Here is an 18,852-nt window from a genome sequence, read left to right on the forward strand (position 1 = left end):
AAAAAAAAAAAAAAAAAAAAAAAAAAAGACTGAGGAACTGTCCTAGACTAGAGGAGACGAAGGAGATCTGAAAGCTAAATGCAGTGTGGGATCCTACATCAAATTCAGCACTGGAGAAGGATATTGAAAAGAACATTTAGAGAAATTAAAATAATCCCGATCAGTACTGTATCAATATTAAGTTAAATGTTAAGAACAATGTTAAGTTCCTGGTTTCGGTAATTGTATGTGGGATAATTATGCTGTGATTTTACAGTTCAGGGGAAGCTAGGTGAGGGATATTTGGGAACTCTTTTTGCAACACTTCTACAAATCTAAAACTATTTCAAAACTAAAAATACCTTTGAAAAGGGCCTTTTGTTATATAACCACAATGTCATATGAAATTAACAATAACTTCCTGGCCAACACTGAAAGTGCACCTGCTGCAGTTGCCCCATGACTGGTGGATGTGTTCAGCTGGTAAAAATTCCTCTTCACTTTGTGGTTTCATCCACTCATATGGTATATGCCTGAATCACTTACTTCATTAGGGGTTGCAATATATCCTGCCCTTTTGCTGTATTTATTACCTGGAATTCTTCTCCACAGAATTTTCCCTCAACAGGGACTATTTTGTTACCCTGAATTACAGTTAAAAACAGGCAAAATAAATGCTTAAATCTCTCCTTTCAACTGAGTTTTAAATCACCTTAGTTAACATCAGGTGCTCTGATTACCTATAAAGACAAAGCATTGTTTTTGTTTTGTTTGGGAAGGCAGGCCTTGCTCATTTTAGTTTCATACGACCTCATGGTTTTTATACATTCATTATATTTCTTCAATTACATATATTACTCTTCTTAATGCTTAAATTGTCCTACATTGGCCCTTTCATATTGGTCCCTGCATTCTTTTGATATAACCTCACAGTCTTTAATAGCTTCCCTGTGAACAGCACTTGTTCATGCTGTAGGGATTTGTTACTGCCTTTTGAAAGGCAGCACATACATTGTTACCTAATGGGGAGCTCCGAATGGCAGATTTTCTTCATTGGGGTTATTAGACAATGAACGGTCCCTCCTTAACCTAAGAGGACCTCTGGACTGTCAGCGGAAGACATACAGGAAACACTATACCCTCGCTCCTAAAACAAGGAGAGATATTTGACAGTCGATTACCCTATTTCTAGTTTCTTTCCACTGCATTAACTTTTTTGGCTTATTAATGCTTCAAAATTAAACTAAAAACTATGAGAATATATTGATATATTATATAATTTTTTTTTTGAGACAAGGTCTGGCTCTATCACCCAGGCTGGAGTGCAGTGGTACAATCTTGACTCATTGCAACCTCCACCTCCCAGGATCAAGTCATCCTCCCACCTCAGCCTCCCAAGTAGCTGGGACTACAGGCATGCACCACCAGGCCCAGCTAATTTTTGTATTTTTTATAGAGATGGGGTTTCACCACGTCACCCAGGCTCGTCTCAAACTTGTGAGCTTGAGTGAGCTGCCTGCCTTGGCCTCCCAAAGTGCTGGGATTACAAGCATGAGCCACCATGCCAGGCCAATAAATAATTTTTTAATGTCACACAATTTTATTATTATATACAAATAATACAATAAACATATTATAAATATACCATAACTAAGTGGGATAAATAACCTATAATTTATGTGGATTTTTTGCAGGGGAGAGATGCTCATCAATGATCTAAGATTTAGGTTTTCAATTACAGAAAGTGTCATGGACTGCTTTGCTTTACAAACAGTACTCAAAAACTGAAACCTCTGAAAATGCAAATGTGAAAATCAGCAGAGAACATATACGTACGAAGGTTACTATCAACTGGATCCTCGTTCACAGCCAGGTCACAGGCAATTTCACTAACTCCATTATGGATGTTCTTTACCAAGAGAGAATAGTTTCCAAATTCTCCAAATCTGTATTCCAGTCTACAAAGATTAGGTAAAATTAACACAAATGGTTAAATTAGAAAATAAGAAGTTAGATTTTGCTAATGTCATGAAGGCAGAATAATACATGTTCCTGGGTAGAGATCAGAAAAGATAAAGAAAAATATTGTAAAGAGAAAAAAAGCTAAATCCAAAATAGAAAAAGAAAAAATTCAGACTTCACTTAGATCACAACAAAGTAGGCACAAACCTACAAACTTCTTTCTCTTCCAAGGTGTCGTTCAGCTGCAGGATAGATCTGTGCTGGGTGCTGACAGAGGCGGCTGCAACGCTAGGCTTCCCCGCTTTTGGACTCTGAGGAACGTTTACCAGCACCTGAAACAAGCACTGTAAATAAAAGCACAACAGGTCAACCGCCAGGGGTTTTTCAACATCTGTTGATTGTTGGAGGACATAAATATCCAACTGGAGATCCTGGCATGACTTTTCCTTCATACATGTAAAAAAACCTCTAAATTTCAATACTTTAAATTTATCTACTATTTTGTATTAAAACAATGACTGGACTGGGTGCCGTGGCTCACGTCTGTAACCCCAGCACTTTGGGGAGGCTGAAGCAGGTGGATCAGGAGGTCAAGGAAATCAAGACCACCCTGGCCAACATAGTGAAACTCCGTCTCTACTAAAAAATACAAAAATTAGCCGGACATGGTGGCACATGCCTGTAATCCCAGCTACTCGGGAGGCTGAGGCAGGAGAATTGCTTGAACCAGGGAGTTGGAGGTTGCAGTGAGCCGAGATCGCACCACTGCACTCTAGCCTGGCAACAGAGCAAGACTCCATCTCAAAAAAAAAAAAAAAAAATCACTGTGTCACTATGGAATTGTACAATCTTCACAGGTAAACTTCAAAAATTAATAAGTAGAGCATACATTAAGTCTTGCATTCTGTTGTTTTATTTAATATTGTTTCCATGATTTTATCTAATTTGCATATTTGTAACTTAATATATGTACTATAGCCCATCAAATACTTTTGAGTATTTAGGCTGGCTTCAAAGCCTTTTAAATCTATTTATTGTTTTCGCTATATAAATTATGTGTTTTAAAAGACCTACATATCAGGTTATTATTACTTTTTTGTTTTGTTTTGTTTTTGTTTTGAGATAGGGTCTCACTCTGTCACCCAGGTTGGAGTCCAGTGGCATGATCTCAGCTCACTGCAACCTTCACCTCCCAGGCTCAAGCAATTCTCCCACCTCAGCCTCCCAAGTAGCTGGGACCACAGGCATGCATCACTACGCCCAGCTAATTTTTTGTACTTTTTGGTGGAGACGGGGGTTTTGCCATGTCGCCCAGGCTCATCTCAAACTCCTGAACTCAGGCAATGCACCTGCCTCAGCCTCCCAAAGTGCTGGGATTACAGGCATGAGCCACCACGCCTGGCCAAAGTTCTTATTCTTTTCAATTATTTCTCTAAGGTAAATTTCTAAGGGTAAGATTACTGGATAAAAAGTAGTCATTTTAGGCTGGGTACAGTGGCTCACACCTGTAATCCCAGCACTTTGGGAGGCCGATGCGGGTGGATCACAAGGTCAGGAGATCGAGACCACGGTGAAATCCCGTCTCTGCTAAAAATACAAAAAATTAGCCAGGCGTGGTGGCGGGTGCCTGTAATCCCAGCTACTCAGGAGGCTGAGGCAGGAGAATGGTGTGAACCCAGGAGGCAGAGCTTGCAGTGAACTGAGATTGCGCCACTGCACTCCAGCCTGGGCAACAGAGCGAGACTCTGTACTCCATCTCAAAAAAAAAAAAATTTGTCATTTTAATAGGTCCGTTACAAATGACCAAATATTAGTTAAACAAATCTAATTAAAGCAATATATTTATTTCTCACCAGCTTTACTAGGATTTTAAAATCATTTTTTGTTCAGTTACTATTTATATCATAGCATTGATTATATTTTTAAATGATCATAAATTAAATAATTCAATAATTTTGTTATTTTGTTTCCTACGGTGTGAACCACTGTTTACATACTAAGTTCCCTTGACATAATCTTAGAAATATGTCCTAATATACTATAATATTAAACTTTTAAACCTCTCAAATATTTCTCCATTCTAATGCTTTCTGTCTCATCCTGCTATATTATGTTTTCAATTATAAATTTAAAATGTTTAATATAGCCATACTAATGTGGCTTGCTATTTCTTCCATTGCTTCATTAATTCAAAAATGTATTCTGCTGACATAGAATAGCTGAATGGATTTAAAAAAAAAAAAAGACCCAACCATATGCTGCCTACAAGAGACTCCCTTCAACTGTAAGAACACACAGACTCAAAGAAAAGGGGTGGAAAAAGGTATTCTATGCAAACGGAAACAAAAAAAGGGCAAGAGTAGCTGTACTAATACGAAAGACATAGACTTTAAGCCAAAACTGTAAAAGAGAAAAGAAGGCCATTAAATAAAAGGCCATATTATAAAATGATGAATACAGCAGGAAGATGTAACAGTTATATATGCACCCAACATTAGAACAACTAAATATATAAAGCAATTATTAATAGACCTAAAGGGAGCAAACAAGTCTAAACAAATTTTAAAAATCAAAATCATATCAATTATCTTTTCTGACCACAATGGAATAAAACTAAAAATCAGTAAGAGGAGGAACTTTGGAAACTGTACAAATCCATGAAAATTAAACAACATATTCCTGAATAACCAAGGGGTCAACGAAAAAATTTTTTTAATTAGCTGGGCATGGTGGTGGGCACCTATAATCCCAGTTGCTCGGGAGGCTGAGGCAGGAGACTCACTTGAATCCAGGGAGTGGAGGCTGCAGTGAGTTGAGATGACGCCACTTCTCTCCAGCCTGGGTGAAAGAGCAAGACTCCATCTCAGAAAAGAAAAAATTTAAAAAGAAATTTAAAATTTTCTTGAGAAAATGTAAAAAGAAATTTAAAACTAAAAATGTTGCTTCCATATGAAAATGGAAACACAACATTCCAAAACCTATGAAATACAGCAAAACCAGTTCTAAGAGGGAAGTTTATGGCAATAAATGCCTACATCAAAAAAGTAGATGGCCAGGCACAGTGGCTCACGCCTGTAACCCCAGCACTTTAGGAGGCCAAGGCTGGCAAATCACCTGAGGTCAGGAATTCAAGACCAGCCTGGCCAACGTGGTAAAACCCCATCTCTACTAAAAATACAAAATTAGCCAGGCATGGCGGTGGGTGTCTGTGATCCCAGCTACTCAGGAGGCTGAGGCAGGAGAATCACTTGAACCCAGAAGGCGGAGGCCGCAGTAAGCAGTAAGCGGAGATTGCACCATTGCACTCCAGCCTGGGCAAAAAGAGCAAAACTCCATCTCCAAAAAAAAAAAAACAAAAGGGTACACATTGAGGAAAGGACAGTCTCTTCAATAAATGGTGCTGGGAAACTGGATATTTACATGTAGAAGAAAGAAACTAGACCCCTATCTCTCATATCTTTCACAAACCAACTCAAAATGGATTAAAAGCTTAAATGTAAGACCTGCAACTATGAAACTACTATAAGTAAACATAGGGGAAACACTGCATGACATTGGTGCATAGGTAACAAAAGCAAATCTAGACAAATGGGATTAAAGTAAAAAAGCCTCTGCACAGTGAAAGAATCAATCCACAGAATGAAGAAACAAGCTATAGAATGGGAGAAAATATTCACACACTACTCACCTGACAGAATATATAAGGAACTCAAATACCTCAATAGCAAAAAAAACTCATTTTTTAAATGGACAATAAATCAAAGTAGGTATTTCTCAAAAGACATATATAACTATATATATATATATCAGGGGAAAAAAAGAAGATACAAAAATCCCAACAGGTATATGAAAAATGCACATCACTAATAATCAGGGAAATGTAAATCAAAACCACAATAAGATATCACCTCAACTCAGTTATTTAGATTGGGTACAATCAAAACGACAAAAAACAACACATGCTGGCAAGGATGTGGAGAAAGGGGTACTCTTACACACTGTTGTTGGGAATGTAAATTAGTACAGCCATTATGGGAAACAATATGAAGGTTCCTAAAAATTAAAATAGAACTACCACATCATCCAACAATCTCACTATTGGGTATACATCCAAAAGAAAGAAAATCAGTTTGTCAAAGAGATATTTGTACTCCCATGTTTACTACAGCACTATTCATAATAGCTAAGAAATGGAATCAACCTAACTATCCATCAACTGATGAATGGACAAAGAAATGTGCTATATATTCACAGAGGAATACTATTCAGCTATAAAAAAAGAATAAAATCCTCTCATTTGCAGCAACATGGATAAGCCTAATGGACATTATGTTAAGTGAAATAAGCCAGACACAGAAAGACAAATACCACATGATCTCATTTGCATGCAAAAGCTAAAAATGTGACCTCACAGAAGTAGAAAGTAAATAGAGGTTAGTAGGGAAGAGGAGATGGGGAGGTTGGTCAACAGGTGTAAAGTCACAGTTAGAATGGGATCAGTTCTGGTGACATATGGCACAGTAGGGTGACTACAGTTAACAATAATGTAATGTATATTGCAAAATAGACGAAGAGATGATTTTGAACCATCTCACCACAAAGAAATGACAAGTGTTTTGGTGATGGAAATGTTAACTACCCTAACTTGATATTACCCAACATGTACATTGGCTGGGCGTGGTGGCTCACACCTGTAATCCTAGCACTCAGGGAGGATGAGGCAGGGGGATCACTTGAGCTCAGCAGTTCGAGATACTGTACCCCATAAATATGTACAATTATTGTGTCAATTAAAAAAATAAAACTTTTTAAAAATCTATTCTGCCTTTTAAAATTTTTTTCAGTTTGTGCATTTATGTTTTAACTGGAATCCTCTTGGAGTACTTGATACATGGTATACAGTAATTTTAAATACCTTTCCCCATGGTCTTAGTTATAATACTCTAGGTTCTTACATAAATTAGATTCTGCTTCTCACACTTACATTGGTCTGTTAGTCTTCATTTCTCTTTTTTGGCTACATAAACAATTATGGCCTCACAATATATCTTACCTAATACAGCAAGTCTCCACATTGCCCAATCTCCTTTTGGGCCATTTTTTTTTTTCTTTTAAGCTAGTCAAGCATGGTTGTTGGGGGAGACAATGTCAAATCAGCTTAACAATAGCCCACAATACTTGGACCAATTTGGGCCATCTTTTGATCCTCTGACTCATTTACTTTTCCATATGAATTTTGAAATTATTTATATAGACTACATAACGGATTCTATTTACATATTAACAGCAATTGTGTTAAGTATATGAATTAACTTGGGAAACACTGTCATTTTTCCTGTTTAGTCTTGATATCAATGCTTATTGGCTATCTCTCCATTTAACCTGTATTTTTCTCATTAAAATGTATCATTTTCAGCCAGATCTGTGGTTCATGCCTGTAATTCTAGCACTTTGGGAGGCCAAGACAGGAGAATCACTTGAGGCCAGGAGTTCCAAATCAGTTTGAGCAACACAGCAAGACCCTGTCTCCACAAAAGATTTTTAAATAAAAAATTAGCTAAGTGTCATGGCCCATGCCTGTAGTCCTAGCTACTTGGGAGGCTGAAGCAGGATTTCTTGAGCCCAGGAGTTTGAGAGTGCAGTGAGTCATGATCATACACCACTGCACTCCAACCTGGGCTACAGAGCAAGACTCTGCCTCAAAAACAAAAAAATCATTTCTCAGCTTGTTCTTACTTCGATTCGGCTCATTTTCTAGCTTATGTATTTATTAATATTATTGCTTCTTTTCCTTTTTGTTTGGAAGATTACACTGTTTGCTTTCAAAAACCTTGAGATCCCTACTGAATAGCTTTGCATTTCCCCTTTTCTTTTTTGAGATGGACTCTCACTCTGTCACCCAGGGTGGAGTGCAGTGGTGTGCTCTCAGCTCACTACAACCTCCGCTTCCCAGGTTCAAGTGATTCTCCTGCCTCAGCCTCCCAAGTAAATGGGACTACAAGCGCCCACCACCATGCCCAGCTAATTTCTGTATTTTTAGTAGAGACGGGGTTTCACCATGTTAGTCAGGCTGGTCTCAAACTCCTAACCTTCAAGTGATCTGTCCACCTGGGCCTCCCAAAGTGCTGGGATTACAGGTATGAACTACTGCGTCCAGCCTCCCCTTTTCTTTCCGATTAACATAAAGACCAACCTCCAAAGCTACAAGCAGGGGTGAATTGTAGCTCTGCCACCTAACAGCTAGGTAACCCAAAAAATGTCACTTTATTTTTCTTAATTTCAGTATCTCCAGCAAATCCTCTCTCCTGCATAGAATCTCTCCATTGGAGTGTTGTAAGTTAAATGAGACAGACCTAAAATACTGAACAAGTCCTCAGGAAAACAGTAGCTGCAATTTCTATTACCATCATCTTTATTATTATGAACATTTACATGCGTTTTTTCACAGGAATTGCTTTGGCCTGATTTAAAGATTTTCTAAGAAACGCTCGTATTTATATTACAACCCTTATTAGTTTGTTTCTTTGTTGTGCAGAGGTATGAGGTAGAATATATATATAATCCCTGCTTTTTAAAATTTATTCAGTCTCTTTTGACTTAACATAGGATGAGTGTTTTGTGAAACAAATATATACAGGAATTTTTGAATTTGAATTTATCTACTTTTTTCATTTAATTTCTGCCACATATGTTACTTATGTCTATTGCCAGTAATACTGACACATGCAGAGGTCTCGCTCTGCTTCAGCTTACAGGCACTCAGTCACGAAACGCTCCCAGGGAGCTCAGGGGCAGGTTCCATTATTTTTCCAGCTTCACAGGGGAAGAGAAGCAGAGAGAAGGTAATAACTCCCATACCCAAAGTAACACAAGTGACAGTGGTGGGATTCAAACCAGACACTCGGACTGCAGAATCCAAGCTCTTAACCACCTCACTCCCTGACATTGTTCAGCTCAGTTCACCAGCTCTATGATGAAACCTTCAAATGTTTGCCCTGATAAGAGTATCTTATCATTTGTCTCTACTACGACTTTGCTTTGTATTATTAGTTGCTACTATTATTTCTGATGTACTTTGGGGACCCACATAAATTTGGTGCCTTTTTATTTAGGGTGTTCATATTTTAGTATTAGTATTTACTATTTATGCAAATGCTTAACTAGCCCTTTTATTCTAACATCTACTTCATCAAAAAGTACAAGTTTTCATTGTATTCTTTATGAGTGCAATAATATATTTTAGTTTTTAATACTTTATTTACCAATGTATGTATGTATAGCTCTTCTCTTTTCAAAAGCAATTTTAAATATTCACAATATCTTCTCTTTTTTACGTATTTTCCACATTGTACAGTCTTGTTTCTTTTTTCTTTTTTTTTTTTTTTAAAGAGATGAGATCTTACTTTGTTGCCCAAGCTGGTCCCAAACTCCTACCTCAAATGATCATCTCGCCTTGGCCTCCCAAAGTGCTGGGATTACAAGTGTGAACTACCTCACATGGCTCAGTCTTCTTTTTTTAGTAATATTTTAAAGATACAGAAACATTAACTGTTTACCATACTGAGAACATCTTACTTATAAAAACTAAATGCTAGCCAGGCACGGTGGCTCACGTCGGTAATCCCAGCACTTTGGGAGGCCAAGGCAGGCAGATCACAAGGTCAGGAGTTCAGGACCAGCCTGGCCAAAACGGCGAAACCCTGTCTCTACTAAAAATACAAAATTATCAGGTGCGGTGACAGATGCCTGTAATCCCAGCTACTCGGGGGGCGAGGCAGGAGAATCACTTGAACCCAGGAGGTGGAGGTTGCCATGAGCCAAGATCATGCCACTGCCATCCAGCCTGGACGGCACAGCAAGACTCCGTCTTAAAATAAATAAATAAATAAAATAAAAGGTCTTTCTACTTTAAGGAAGCAAGATAAAGAAGGAAACAGAACAGGAAATTCTTCAACTCAGCTAGTAACTGATCTCTTGGGCATATCTTCACCTTAAATATCTTAAAGATATCCTTCCATCAGCCCCAGGTTTTTATTATCTGGTATACCAAATATACAAAGTTATTATCATTTGCATTTTTTTACATGCTTGTGTTTCCTAAAACCTACATCTGCTTAAAATTTTTCAAATTATCATTAAAGTTCAAAATTTATGTTCAAAGTTTATATCTAGACAAATTTTATCAGTCTCCGGTTAATCTTAAAAGGGTCCTAAGTGTCTTTCCAGTTTCCAAGCTAAAATCTTTTTTACTATAATAGGACATTTTTTACTAGTATGATTAAATACAAACCCTGTGTCACTTCTTTATACATTTTCCTGACATAATTATCTCCATTCTTTTAAATAAATTAGCAATATTTTTCTTAAAACAGTCTCATGTAGTTAATTCTTCTGTTTGTTTGTTTGTTTATTTATTTATTTATTTTGAGACAGAGTCTCACTCTGACGCCCAGGCTGGAGTGCAGTGGCTCAATCTCAGCTCACTGCCACCTCTGCTTCCCGGGGTTAAACGATTCTCCTGCTTCAGCCTCCCAAGTAGCTGGGATTACAGGCACACACCACTGTGCCCAGCTAATTTTTGTATTTTTAGTAGAGATGGGGTTTCACCATGCTGGCCAGGCTGGTCTCAAACTCCTGACCTCATGATCTGCCCACCTAGGCCTCCCAAAGTGCTAGGATTATAAGAGTGAGCCACCGTGCATGGTCTGTTTTCCTGTTTTTTAATTCTTTCTTTTTTTTTTCTTGAGATGGAGTTTCACTCTTGTTGCCCAGGTTGGAGTGTAATGGCACGATCTCAGCTCACTGCAACCTCCGCCCCCACCAGGTTCAAGTGATTCTCCAGCCTCAGCCTCCCAAGTAGCTGGGATTACAGGCACCTGCTACCATGCCCGGTTAATTTTTTGTATTTTTTAGTAGAGATGGGGTTTCATCATGTTGGCCAGGCTGGTCTTGAACTCCAGACCTCAGGTGATCCACCCTCCTTGGCCTCCCAAAGTGCTGGGATTACAGTGGCGCCCGGCCTCTTTTTTAATTCTTTAATTCGTCCATAGCATCATTGTTGTACTCCAGTGACCCTATTTGTTTTATTCTAATAACGGTCTTACTTGCCCTACACCTAACACCTTGACAACAGTCTTTTCCCCGCTCAACTTGTTTTTCTGTGGATTTTAGACCCTTATTAAGTCTTTTTAGAAGACATTTTGCCCATTCACTAAAGTATCTGATTCTCGTCACTTTTTAATTTCAGCTATTGTTGATTATTTTCAAGATTCTTTTAGGTTCTTCTTGTGGGCCAATAAATTTTTTCTTTGTCTTAAGCTACTTTTTCTTAATAGATTTTTTCTTGTTTCATATTACTTTACAGAGCTTTCAGTAGGTTTATTCAAATAGAGAAGGTATCACCTATTGCTCCATCATCTTTTCAGCTGGTGCCCACACTGGAGATTTTACGTTTGTTTTTTTAAAGCATTTATAGTAAACAGTCACTCAATATAAATTAAAATTCATCCTCTGATGGCAGGTATAATAAAGCTCTCAATTTGGCAATAAATTTTTTTTTTTTTTGAGACAGAGTTTTGCTTTTGTTGCCCAGGTTGGAGTGCAACGGTGCGATCTCAGCTCACTGCAACCTCCACCTCCCGGGTTCAAGTGATTCTCCTGCCTCAGCCTGCCACGTAGCTGGGATTAGACCTCAGGTGATCCACCCGCCTCAGTCTCCCAAAGTGCTGGAATTACAGGCGTGAGCCACTGTACCCAGTAAAAACATTTTATCATTTCAATTTTTATTTTAGATTCAGGGGCACATGTGCAGTTTTGTTACATGGGTATATTGCATGATACTACAGTTTGGGACATGAATGATCCTGTCTCCCAGGTGGTGAGCACAGTATCCAGTAGGTAGTTTTTCAGCCATATAGGTACTATTCAGCTGTAGTACCCAAGTTTTTCAGTACTGCTTGGGTACTGCAGCTCAAATAGTCCCTAGTGTCTCCTGTTCCCACCTTTATGTTCATGAGTACCCAATGCTTAGCTCCTCTTAGAAGTGAGAACATACAGTATTTGGCTTTCTGTTCCTGTGTTAATTCACTTAGGATATTGGCCTCCAACTGCATCCATGTTGCTGCAAAGAACATGATTTCATTCTTTTTTTATGGTTACATAGTAGAGTATTTTATTTTACATAAAAGAATAGCCTTATCCTTAAAAGCAACAAGGTCTAGAATAGGAGTAAAACCTTTAGAGAAAATGCATTTGTTATCATCAGGGAGGCAGGGCCCCAGAATAACTGCCACTCCCTCAACTTGCACCTCCCTGCTGGCTGCCCACTCTGCTGGCCCCTGGAGAATACCCTGGTGTCCCACTCCTTCCTTCTGTGGTCCAGCAAGAGGGTTTTGCACTAGAGAGGAGGAAAATAAAACATAGTCTATCAAGGTTGTTCATCCCTGAGAACTGGTTTTTTAAAGGATGGGTAGATGAAAAGATAAAAATGGATGCTATGCATTCCTAGGCATCCTCCTCTGACTGTATTTCTTCTGATTCTTTATATAGCTTCTTTGTTTCCTTAGCTGCAAACTGAAATTAACTTGTGAAGGGCTTTAGATATGAAAGCATTAAGGATCATATCAAACAAACCCCAAAGCAAACAGAACTGAGTGTGAAATGATACATACGTGATAACAGCATTCAGATTTCCAGTAGACAGTCAAGTTGGCCCCAAGAAGTTCATTATGGATGAGTAGCAAAGCCTGATCCATCTTCAGCTCTACATGTCTTTTTTTGTCTAAGTCTGGTAAAAATTAGGAAAAGTTAAAAAAAAAAAAAAAAAAAAGAAGGCACCCGAAAGATGTGTTAGAGACAAAGTACATTCATGTGAACAGTTGCTTCCAGTAGTGCTTCTCAAAAGCCTACACTCTGGGATTTCTGTGGTCTCCCACACATTACTTTGTTGTGCACACACACGCAGGTAGGTCTCCTTTTGCACAGATGTCTCTATTACAAAAGAGGATTCAGTCAACAGCACTCACATCTAGTGCATCAAAGGATCATGTGAGGAACTTATATTCATCAAGTGCTAAGATGTGACATGTACTGAATTTAGTAGTTTCCCCACAATAATGACAATCTCATGAGCTAGGTATTTCCCCCCCTTTACAGATGAATAAATTAAGCTTCTCAAGAATTACCTAACTGTCTGTGGTCACGGTTTTTCAATGAAATCACTGATATGAACCCAATTTGTACGACTCTGAAATTCAAGCTTTCTTCCCTACCATGTTATTCAGCTGCGACTATAGCCAGGCAGCTTGTTAGAAATGCAGAACTCACTTGAGTCAGACAGGTTAGCAAGGCCCAGGGGTGGGGTGCACATGCCTCGAAAGTTTAAGAAGCGCTGCTTTCTATCACTTTGTTTTGGAGTTTGGAATCTCCTAATTTCCATGGCAGATCGGAGAGGGGTAAGGAGACAGTTTTAAGACAAGCCTCTAGCTGGGCGAGGTGGCGGGTGCCTGTAGTCCCAGCTACTCGGGAGGCTGAGGCAGGAGAATGGTGTAAAACCTGGGAGGCGGAGCTTGCAGTGAGCTGAGATCCGGCCACTGCACTCCAGCCTGCCCGACAGAGCGAGACTCTATCTCAAAAAAAAAAAAAAAAAAAAACAAGCCTCAGTCTGAAGGGCAGAGAAACTCACTGCTCCTGGATTCACTCATCACACAGCTCACCAGTTCACTAGATGATGTTCTGAGGATGACAGAAAGATGACACACATTCTAAAATCATGTGTGCCAATTTGGTAGGAAAAATACAGTGAACTGCTCTTGTCAAAGTCAAAGCAAAGTGGTTCATTTCAACTGGCCGTTTATATGATATTATATAAAAGAGAAGTTAATTTATCCTCTAAGTAAATTTACCCAAAAGAAAAAAATGGGGAACTACTTAATAACACAATGAGGAAGGTAAGAACTCGGTTCTCTATTTTATAATGGGAAAGCTTCCTCTGGGCTCCCTAGTCACTCATTTGAATGTCAGAATCAGGAATTCTTCACGTAGCCAACTCAATCCCTCTTGCTCTGCCACCCAGGCTGGAGTGCAGTGGCGTGATCTCGGCTCACTGCAACCTCTACCACCCGGGTTCAAGCCATTCTTCTGCCTCAGCCTCCCGAGTAGCTGGGACTACAGACACTACCACCAAACCCAGCTAATTTTTGTATTTTTAGTAGAGACGGGGTTTCACCATGTTGGCCAAGACGGTCTCGATCTCTTGACCTCGTGATCTGCCCGCCTCGGCCTCCCAAAGTGCTGGGATTATAGGCATGAGCCACTGTGTTGGGCCTCAATCCCTCATTTTTAAGTTTATCTTAATTTACCCTTATTTAGCTCTCAGTGAAGACAAGCCTTGCAGTATAAAACTCTTAATAATCCACTACAGTTTTTTGTTCTCTAGGCCAAAGAAAGCTTTCACAATCATTTTTTCTGTTCTTTGGTCTCCTGGAAAGCTTTCAGTGGAAGTGAGGTTTGGGACCTGGAGTATGACATAGTGGGATAAATTCAATTTAAACTTGAATCTGAACCCCAACCTGCCTCAGGTTCCTCACCAATAAATTGAGGGTTAAGAGTATGTGCTTCATGAGACCATTGGGAAAGCTAAACTTGATCACCTACGAAATGGCTGGCACAGAAATAAAACAAGTGCTCAACACATGGACATTACAGTGATCCAGGCCACATCCAACCAATGCAGAGGTCAACAGAGCCTCTTCAGGATCGGAACACCCAGTTAATTTTTTTTTTTTTTTTTTTTGAGACAGAGTCTCACTCTGTCTCCCCGACTGGAGTGTAGTGGCCCACTGCAGCCTCAACCTCCTGGGCTCAAGCAATCTTCCCACGTCAGCCTCCCATGTAGTTGGGACTACAGGCGCATGCCAGCACATCCAGCTATTTTTTTTTTTTTTGTATTTTTTTGTAGACACAGGGTTTCACCATGTTACCTAGGCTGGGCTCAACCTCCTGGGCTCAAGTGATTCGCCCACCTTGACCTCCCAAAAGTGTTAGAACTACAGGCGTGAGCCACCACACTGGGCCCAAGAGTAAAATCTTTAACCAAAAACAGGCTTTTGAATAGCTTCTGATATGCTTTACGACATTTCTCTCCAATTTAGTCGTGCTGATTTCTAATGACAACTGTGATGGCTGAGATCTCCCAGATAATACAAAGAACCACACTTACCAAAGAACCACCAGGCCCCAACAGCTCTGTGAAATAGCTCCTGGTGGGTTGGGCGTGGTGGCTCAGGCCTGTAATCCCAGCACTTTGAGAGGCCCAGGCGGGCGGATCATAAGGTCAGGAGATGGAGACCATCCTGGCTAACACGGTGAAACGCCCTCTCTACTAAAAAATACAAAAAAAAAAAAAAAAAAATTAGCTGGGCGTGGTGGCAGGCGCCTGTAGTCCCAGCTACTCGGGAGGCTGAGGCAGGAGAATGGCATGAACCCGGGAGGCGGAGTTTGCAGTGAGCCGAGTTCACCCCACTGCACTCCAGCCTGGGGGACAGAGTGAGACTCTGTCTCAAAAAAGAAAAAAGAAAAAAGAAAAAGAAATAGCTCCTGGTGTCTCCATTCTGGGATGAGGCATCTGAAGGTCACCTACTATCAGCCAGGATTTAAGCTGAGGTCAGTTTAACTGTGCACCTAACCGCTAACCAGTCTCCTGAGCCTCAACAGATCCCTCCCTATCAGCCCAGCCTGATTAGCCTTTTCCATGTTTCCCTCATTTGTTAGCCTGGTGGATAGAAAATGGCACGTCCTGTAATCCCAGCACTTTGGGAGGCCGAGGTGGGCGGATCACGAGGTCAGGAGATCGAGATCATCTTGGCTAACACGGTGAAACCCCCGTCTCTACTAAAAATACAAAAAATTAGCCGGGCGTGGTGGCGGCGCCCCTGTAGTCCCAGCTGCTCGGGAGGCTGAGGCAGGAGAATGGCGTGAACCCGGGAGGCAGAGCTTGCAGTAAGCAGAGATGGCGCCACCGCACTCCAGCCTGGACCACAAAGCCAGACTCTGTCTCAAAAAAAAAAAAAAGAAAGAAAGAAAAGAAAAGAAAATGGCACGTCCTAATTATTTTAGTTTTGAACTTGTGATTAACTAGTTTTGAACATGTTTTCCAAATGTTTACCATCAGTATGTGCCTTTCATATGAATTCTTGAATTATTTATTTATTTAACCACCTTTATTTAATCCCTGACGCCTTCTGAGGTATTTGCATAACTTCTCTACATTACAGACAAAAATATTAAATCCTTTGTCAATTTGTCATCATTGTTTTAAAAGTTTTCATTTCCCTTCTTCAGTTTTAATGGCTTCCATTTTCAAATTTCTAGTCACTTTCTGTAGACTTTTTCCTACACTTGATCATGGCCAAGAGACGATGAAGCCATGAGCTTTTCCTTCGTAATTTCTCTACACATCATCATCCCGTCGTAGATGGAATAAGTACTGTGTGTACTCATGTTTCTCTAAGCCTCTGGTGGTGAGCGGAATAAGGTACTTGTTTTATACTTAGATTATCCACATGAATTTTAGGCGGAAAGCTCTTCATTGTCATTGTTACTAACTATGCTATTTGGGAATGTGCAGAGGGGCTCAGTCTTCAGTGAATGTCAGAATTACCTCAGGAAGCTCTAAAAAAAACAACAAAAGTTACCAATGCCCTGGCCCCATTCCAGACTAATTAGAATCTCTACCCAATCAGCATGAGTTTTTAAATTTCCCACAAAAAACAACGAACCTCCCAAAGGGATTCGAGTGTGCAGCCGAGGGTGAGGAACACAACTAGAGAACCACAGCTAGAGACTGTCAGAGTAAAGCCAGCGGATTTTGACACCTTTTTTGTTTTACTTTGCATTATTTGAATGTGGTTTTAAAATAATAATAACAGTCTGTATCACTTACAGACACGACCAAAGGACGCAATTACTAAGCCATCAAATATGACCTCGAAACTGAGCTTGATGTTCAGCTTCAAGAAAAAGCTGCCACCTTCCCACACAGCAGCTGACCTAAGAAATTCCAGGGCAATACCCACAGAGCGTTACCGACAAAAGAACAATTAATTCCTTCTCTCTCCTCTGGTCCACATAGTCTTGGTGGGCAAATAACCAAATAAAACCACCTTCCAATAGTGCGGGGATAAATGTGTTGCTCGTGTATTACACTTTTATTTCCTTTCCAAGTATTTAATTTCTGGTCTAGCTCTCTTCTCGTGAGTTATCTTTGCTGGGCATATTTTTAAAGACATAGTCTCCTTTTTTTTTTTTTTTTTTTTCAAGTAAATGCTGAATTTTCAAAAGAAGGAAGATGATGACGTTTTAGTAGGAAAGCTGTGCAGCCCAAACATGGGCTCCAAACGGCGGGAAAAGCCTTGCGTTCGCAACGCAGCTTCCCCTCACTACCTGTGATTACTATTTACAAATCACCTCTACCTAAAGTAAGTGCCCTTTGATAAGCTAATACTGGTGCTAAAATGCAAAGAGCGTTCGGCGGCATCAGTCCCTGACAATTGTGATCAGGCAGATTACATAACCTCCCCAGGGTCCTTGCAATTTTAAAGGAGGGGAGCGCAGGAGATCCAGGTTGGGTGAATCAAGGAGCACACAAAATGTAATCCGCTGAGCCGCTTTTCCAAAATTCATGACGCCTTTCTCCTCCAGCTTCTGCCTGGGGAGGAGGGGTCGTTTGAACTCCATACACAGACACTAAAACTTAGTATTCTGAACAAGATAAGGGCGCGAAAGGGGAAAGAAAGGCAGGTGATTCCCACCGTCCGTCCCAGGTGTGGACCCTTCTACCCAAAGGGGTTTGCGGTGCTTGCCCGACCCCTCTGGGAGGGGCGTGTGCGAAGGACCTCCTAGGGCCTGGGGCTCCCCGGTCCAAGGGTCTAGATGGAGGCCTGGAATCTGTATTTGTCATCGTTTTCCCTAGCGAGTTCGGAGAGCAAGCCAGTTGTGCAATCACGGGCTGAGCTGAGCGCCTCTTAAGCCAGCGCACTGGACAGGCGCCCGGGGCCCGGGGCAAAAGCGCCCAGCCCAGCCCCTCCCAGGCCGCCACCCCGACTCGGAGGCGGCGGCTTCCCGGTCACCCTGGAGGGAAAACGCGCCGACGGGAGACGCGCGAAGGGCTCGCCGGGGACCGGGCTGCATGCAGGCCGCGCCCCCACCGCCTTCTCCGCGGTTCCTCACCCGCCGCACATCTACGCGGGTTCAACCCCAGCGCGGGGCAAACGCGCGTCCTGGCCCCGGGCTTCCCACCCGCTGAAGCCAATTGGGTCGCACGGCTTCGGCGCCACGTCCTCGGGGGCTGGGCCCACGGGGAAGTGACCCTGCTCTAAGTCCCTGAGAACAGTGGACTGGGTGAAGGGGGAGTCCGAGCCCCCCCCCGCGCCCCGGTCCTTGGCTGGCCCGCCTCCTGGCTGCCAGTGTGGGGGGTTCCCGGCGTCCCGATCCGAGGCCTCTGTTTAGACCGAAGGCGCCGGGACGCAGGTTCTGCTGGGGTGGGCGCCGCCTGGGCGCCCAGGTGCCACTCCGCCGCGGCCCGAACCGCCCGCTCCCCCGCCTCCGCTGGGCCCGGCCGCAGCAGCCAGAAGTCAGGCCTCCGGTCTGGGGCGTGGTACCGCGAAGTCGCAGAAACAGCCCGGGCCCTGGGAGCGGTTCAGGCCGGGCCTAGCCCTCGGCGCCGCGCACGGAGGTAGGGGCGGCGCCCCGGGGAGGGGACGCCGCGCTCGGAGCCAGCCGGGCGGCGGTAGGAGGCGTGCACTCACCTCGTGGCGGCGCGGCCTGGGCATCGCGCTCCGAAGAGCCGCGAGCCGCCGGCGGGCCACAGCGCGGCGCTCAGCACGGACGCGGCCAGCAGCAGCACGGCCAGCA

At 41.9% G+C, this 18,852-nt stretch overlaps 1 protein-coding gene across 1 annotated transcript in view; it reads right to left on the reverse strand.

Annotated features, from left to right (window-relative positions):
- Nucleotides 1–18,852, reverse strand: part of HGSNAT (heparan-alpha-glucosaminide N-acetyltransferase) — a 52,372-nt gene that overhangs the window by 33,393 nt on the left and 127 nt on the right. Inside the window, 5 exon segments of the mRNA XM_017879654.1 lie at nucleotides 1,816–1,937; nucleotides 2,149–2,285; nucleotides 12,612–12,727; nucleotides 18,747–18,786; nucleotides 18,788–18,850. Of these exon segments, the coding sequence (XP_017735143.1) occupies nucleotides 1,816–1,937; nucleotides 2,149–2,285; nucleotides 12,612–12,727; nucleotides 18,747–18,786; nucleotides 18,788–18,850 (478 nt within the window).

The sequence above is a fragment of the Rhinopithecus bieti genome, unplaced genomic scaffold (assembly GCF_001698545.2).
Source record: "Rhinopithecus bieti isolate Rb0 unplaced genomic scaffold, ASM169854v2 scaffold_12127, whole genome shotgun sequence".
Classification (NCBI taxonomy): Eukaryota; Metazoa; Chordata; class Mammalia; order Primates; family Cercopithecidae; genus Rhinopithecus; species Rhinopithecus bieti.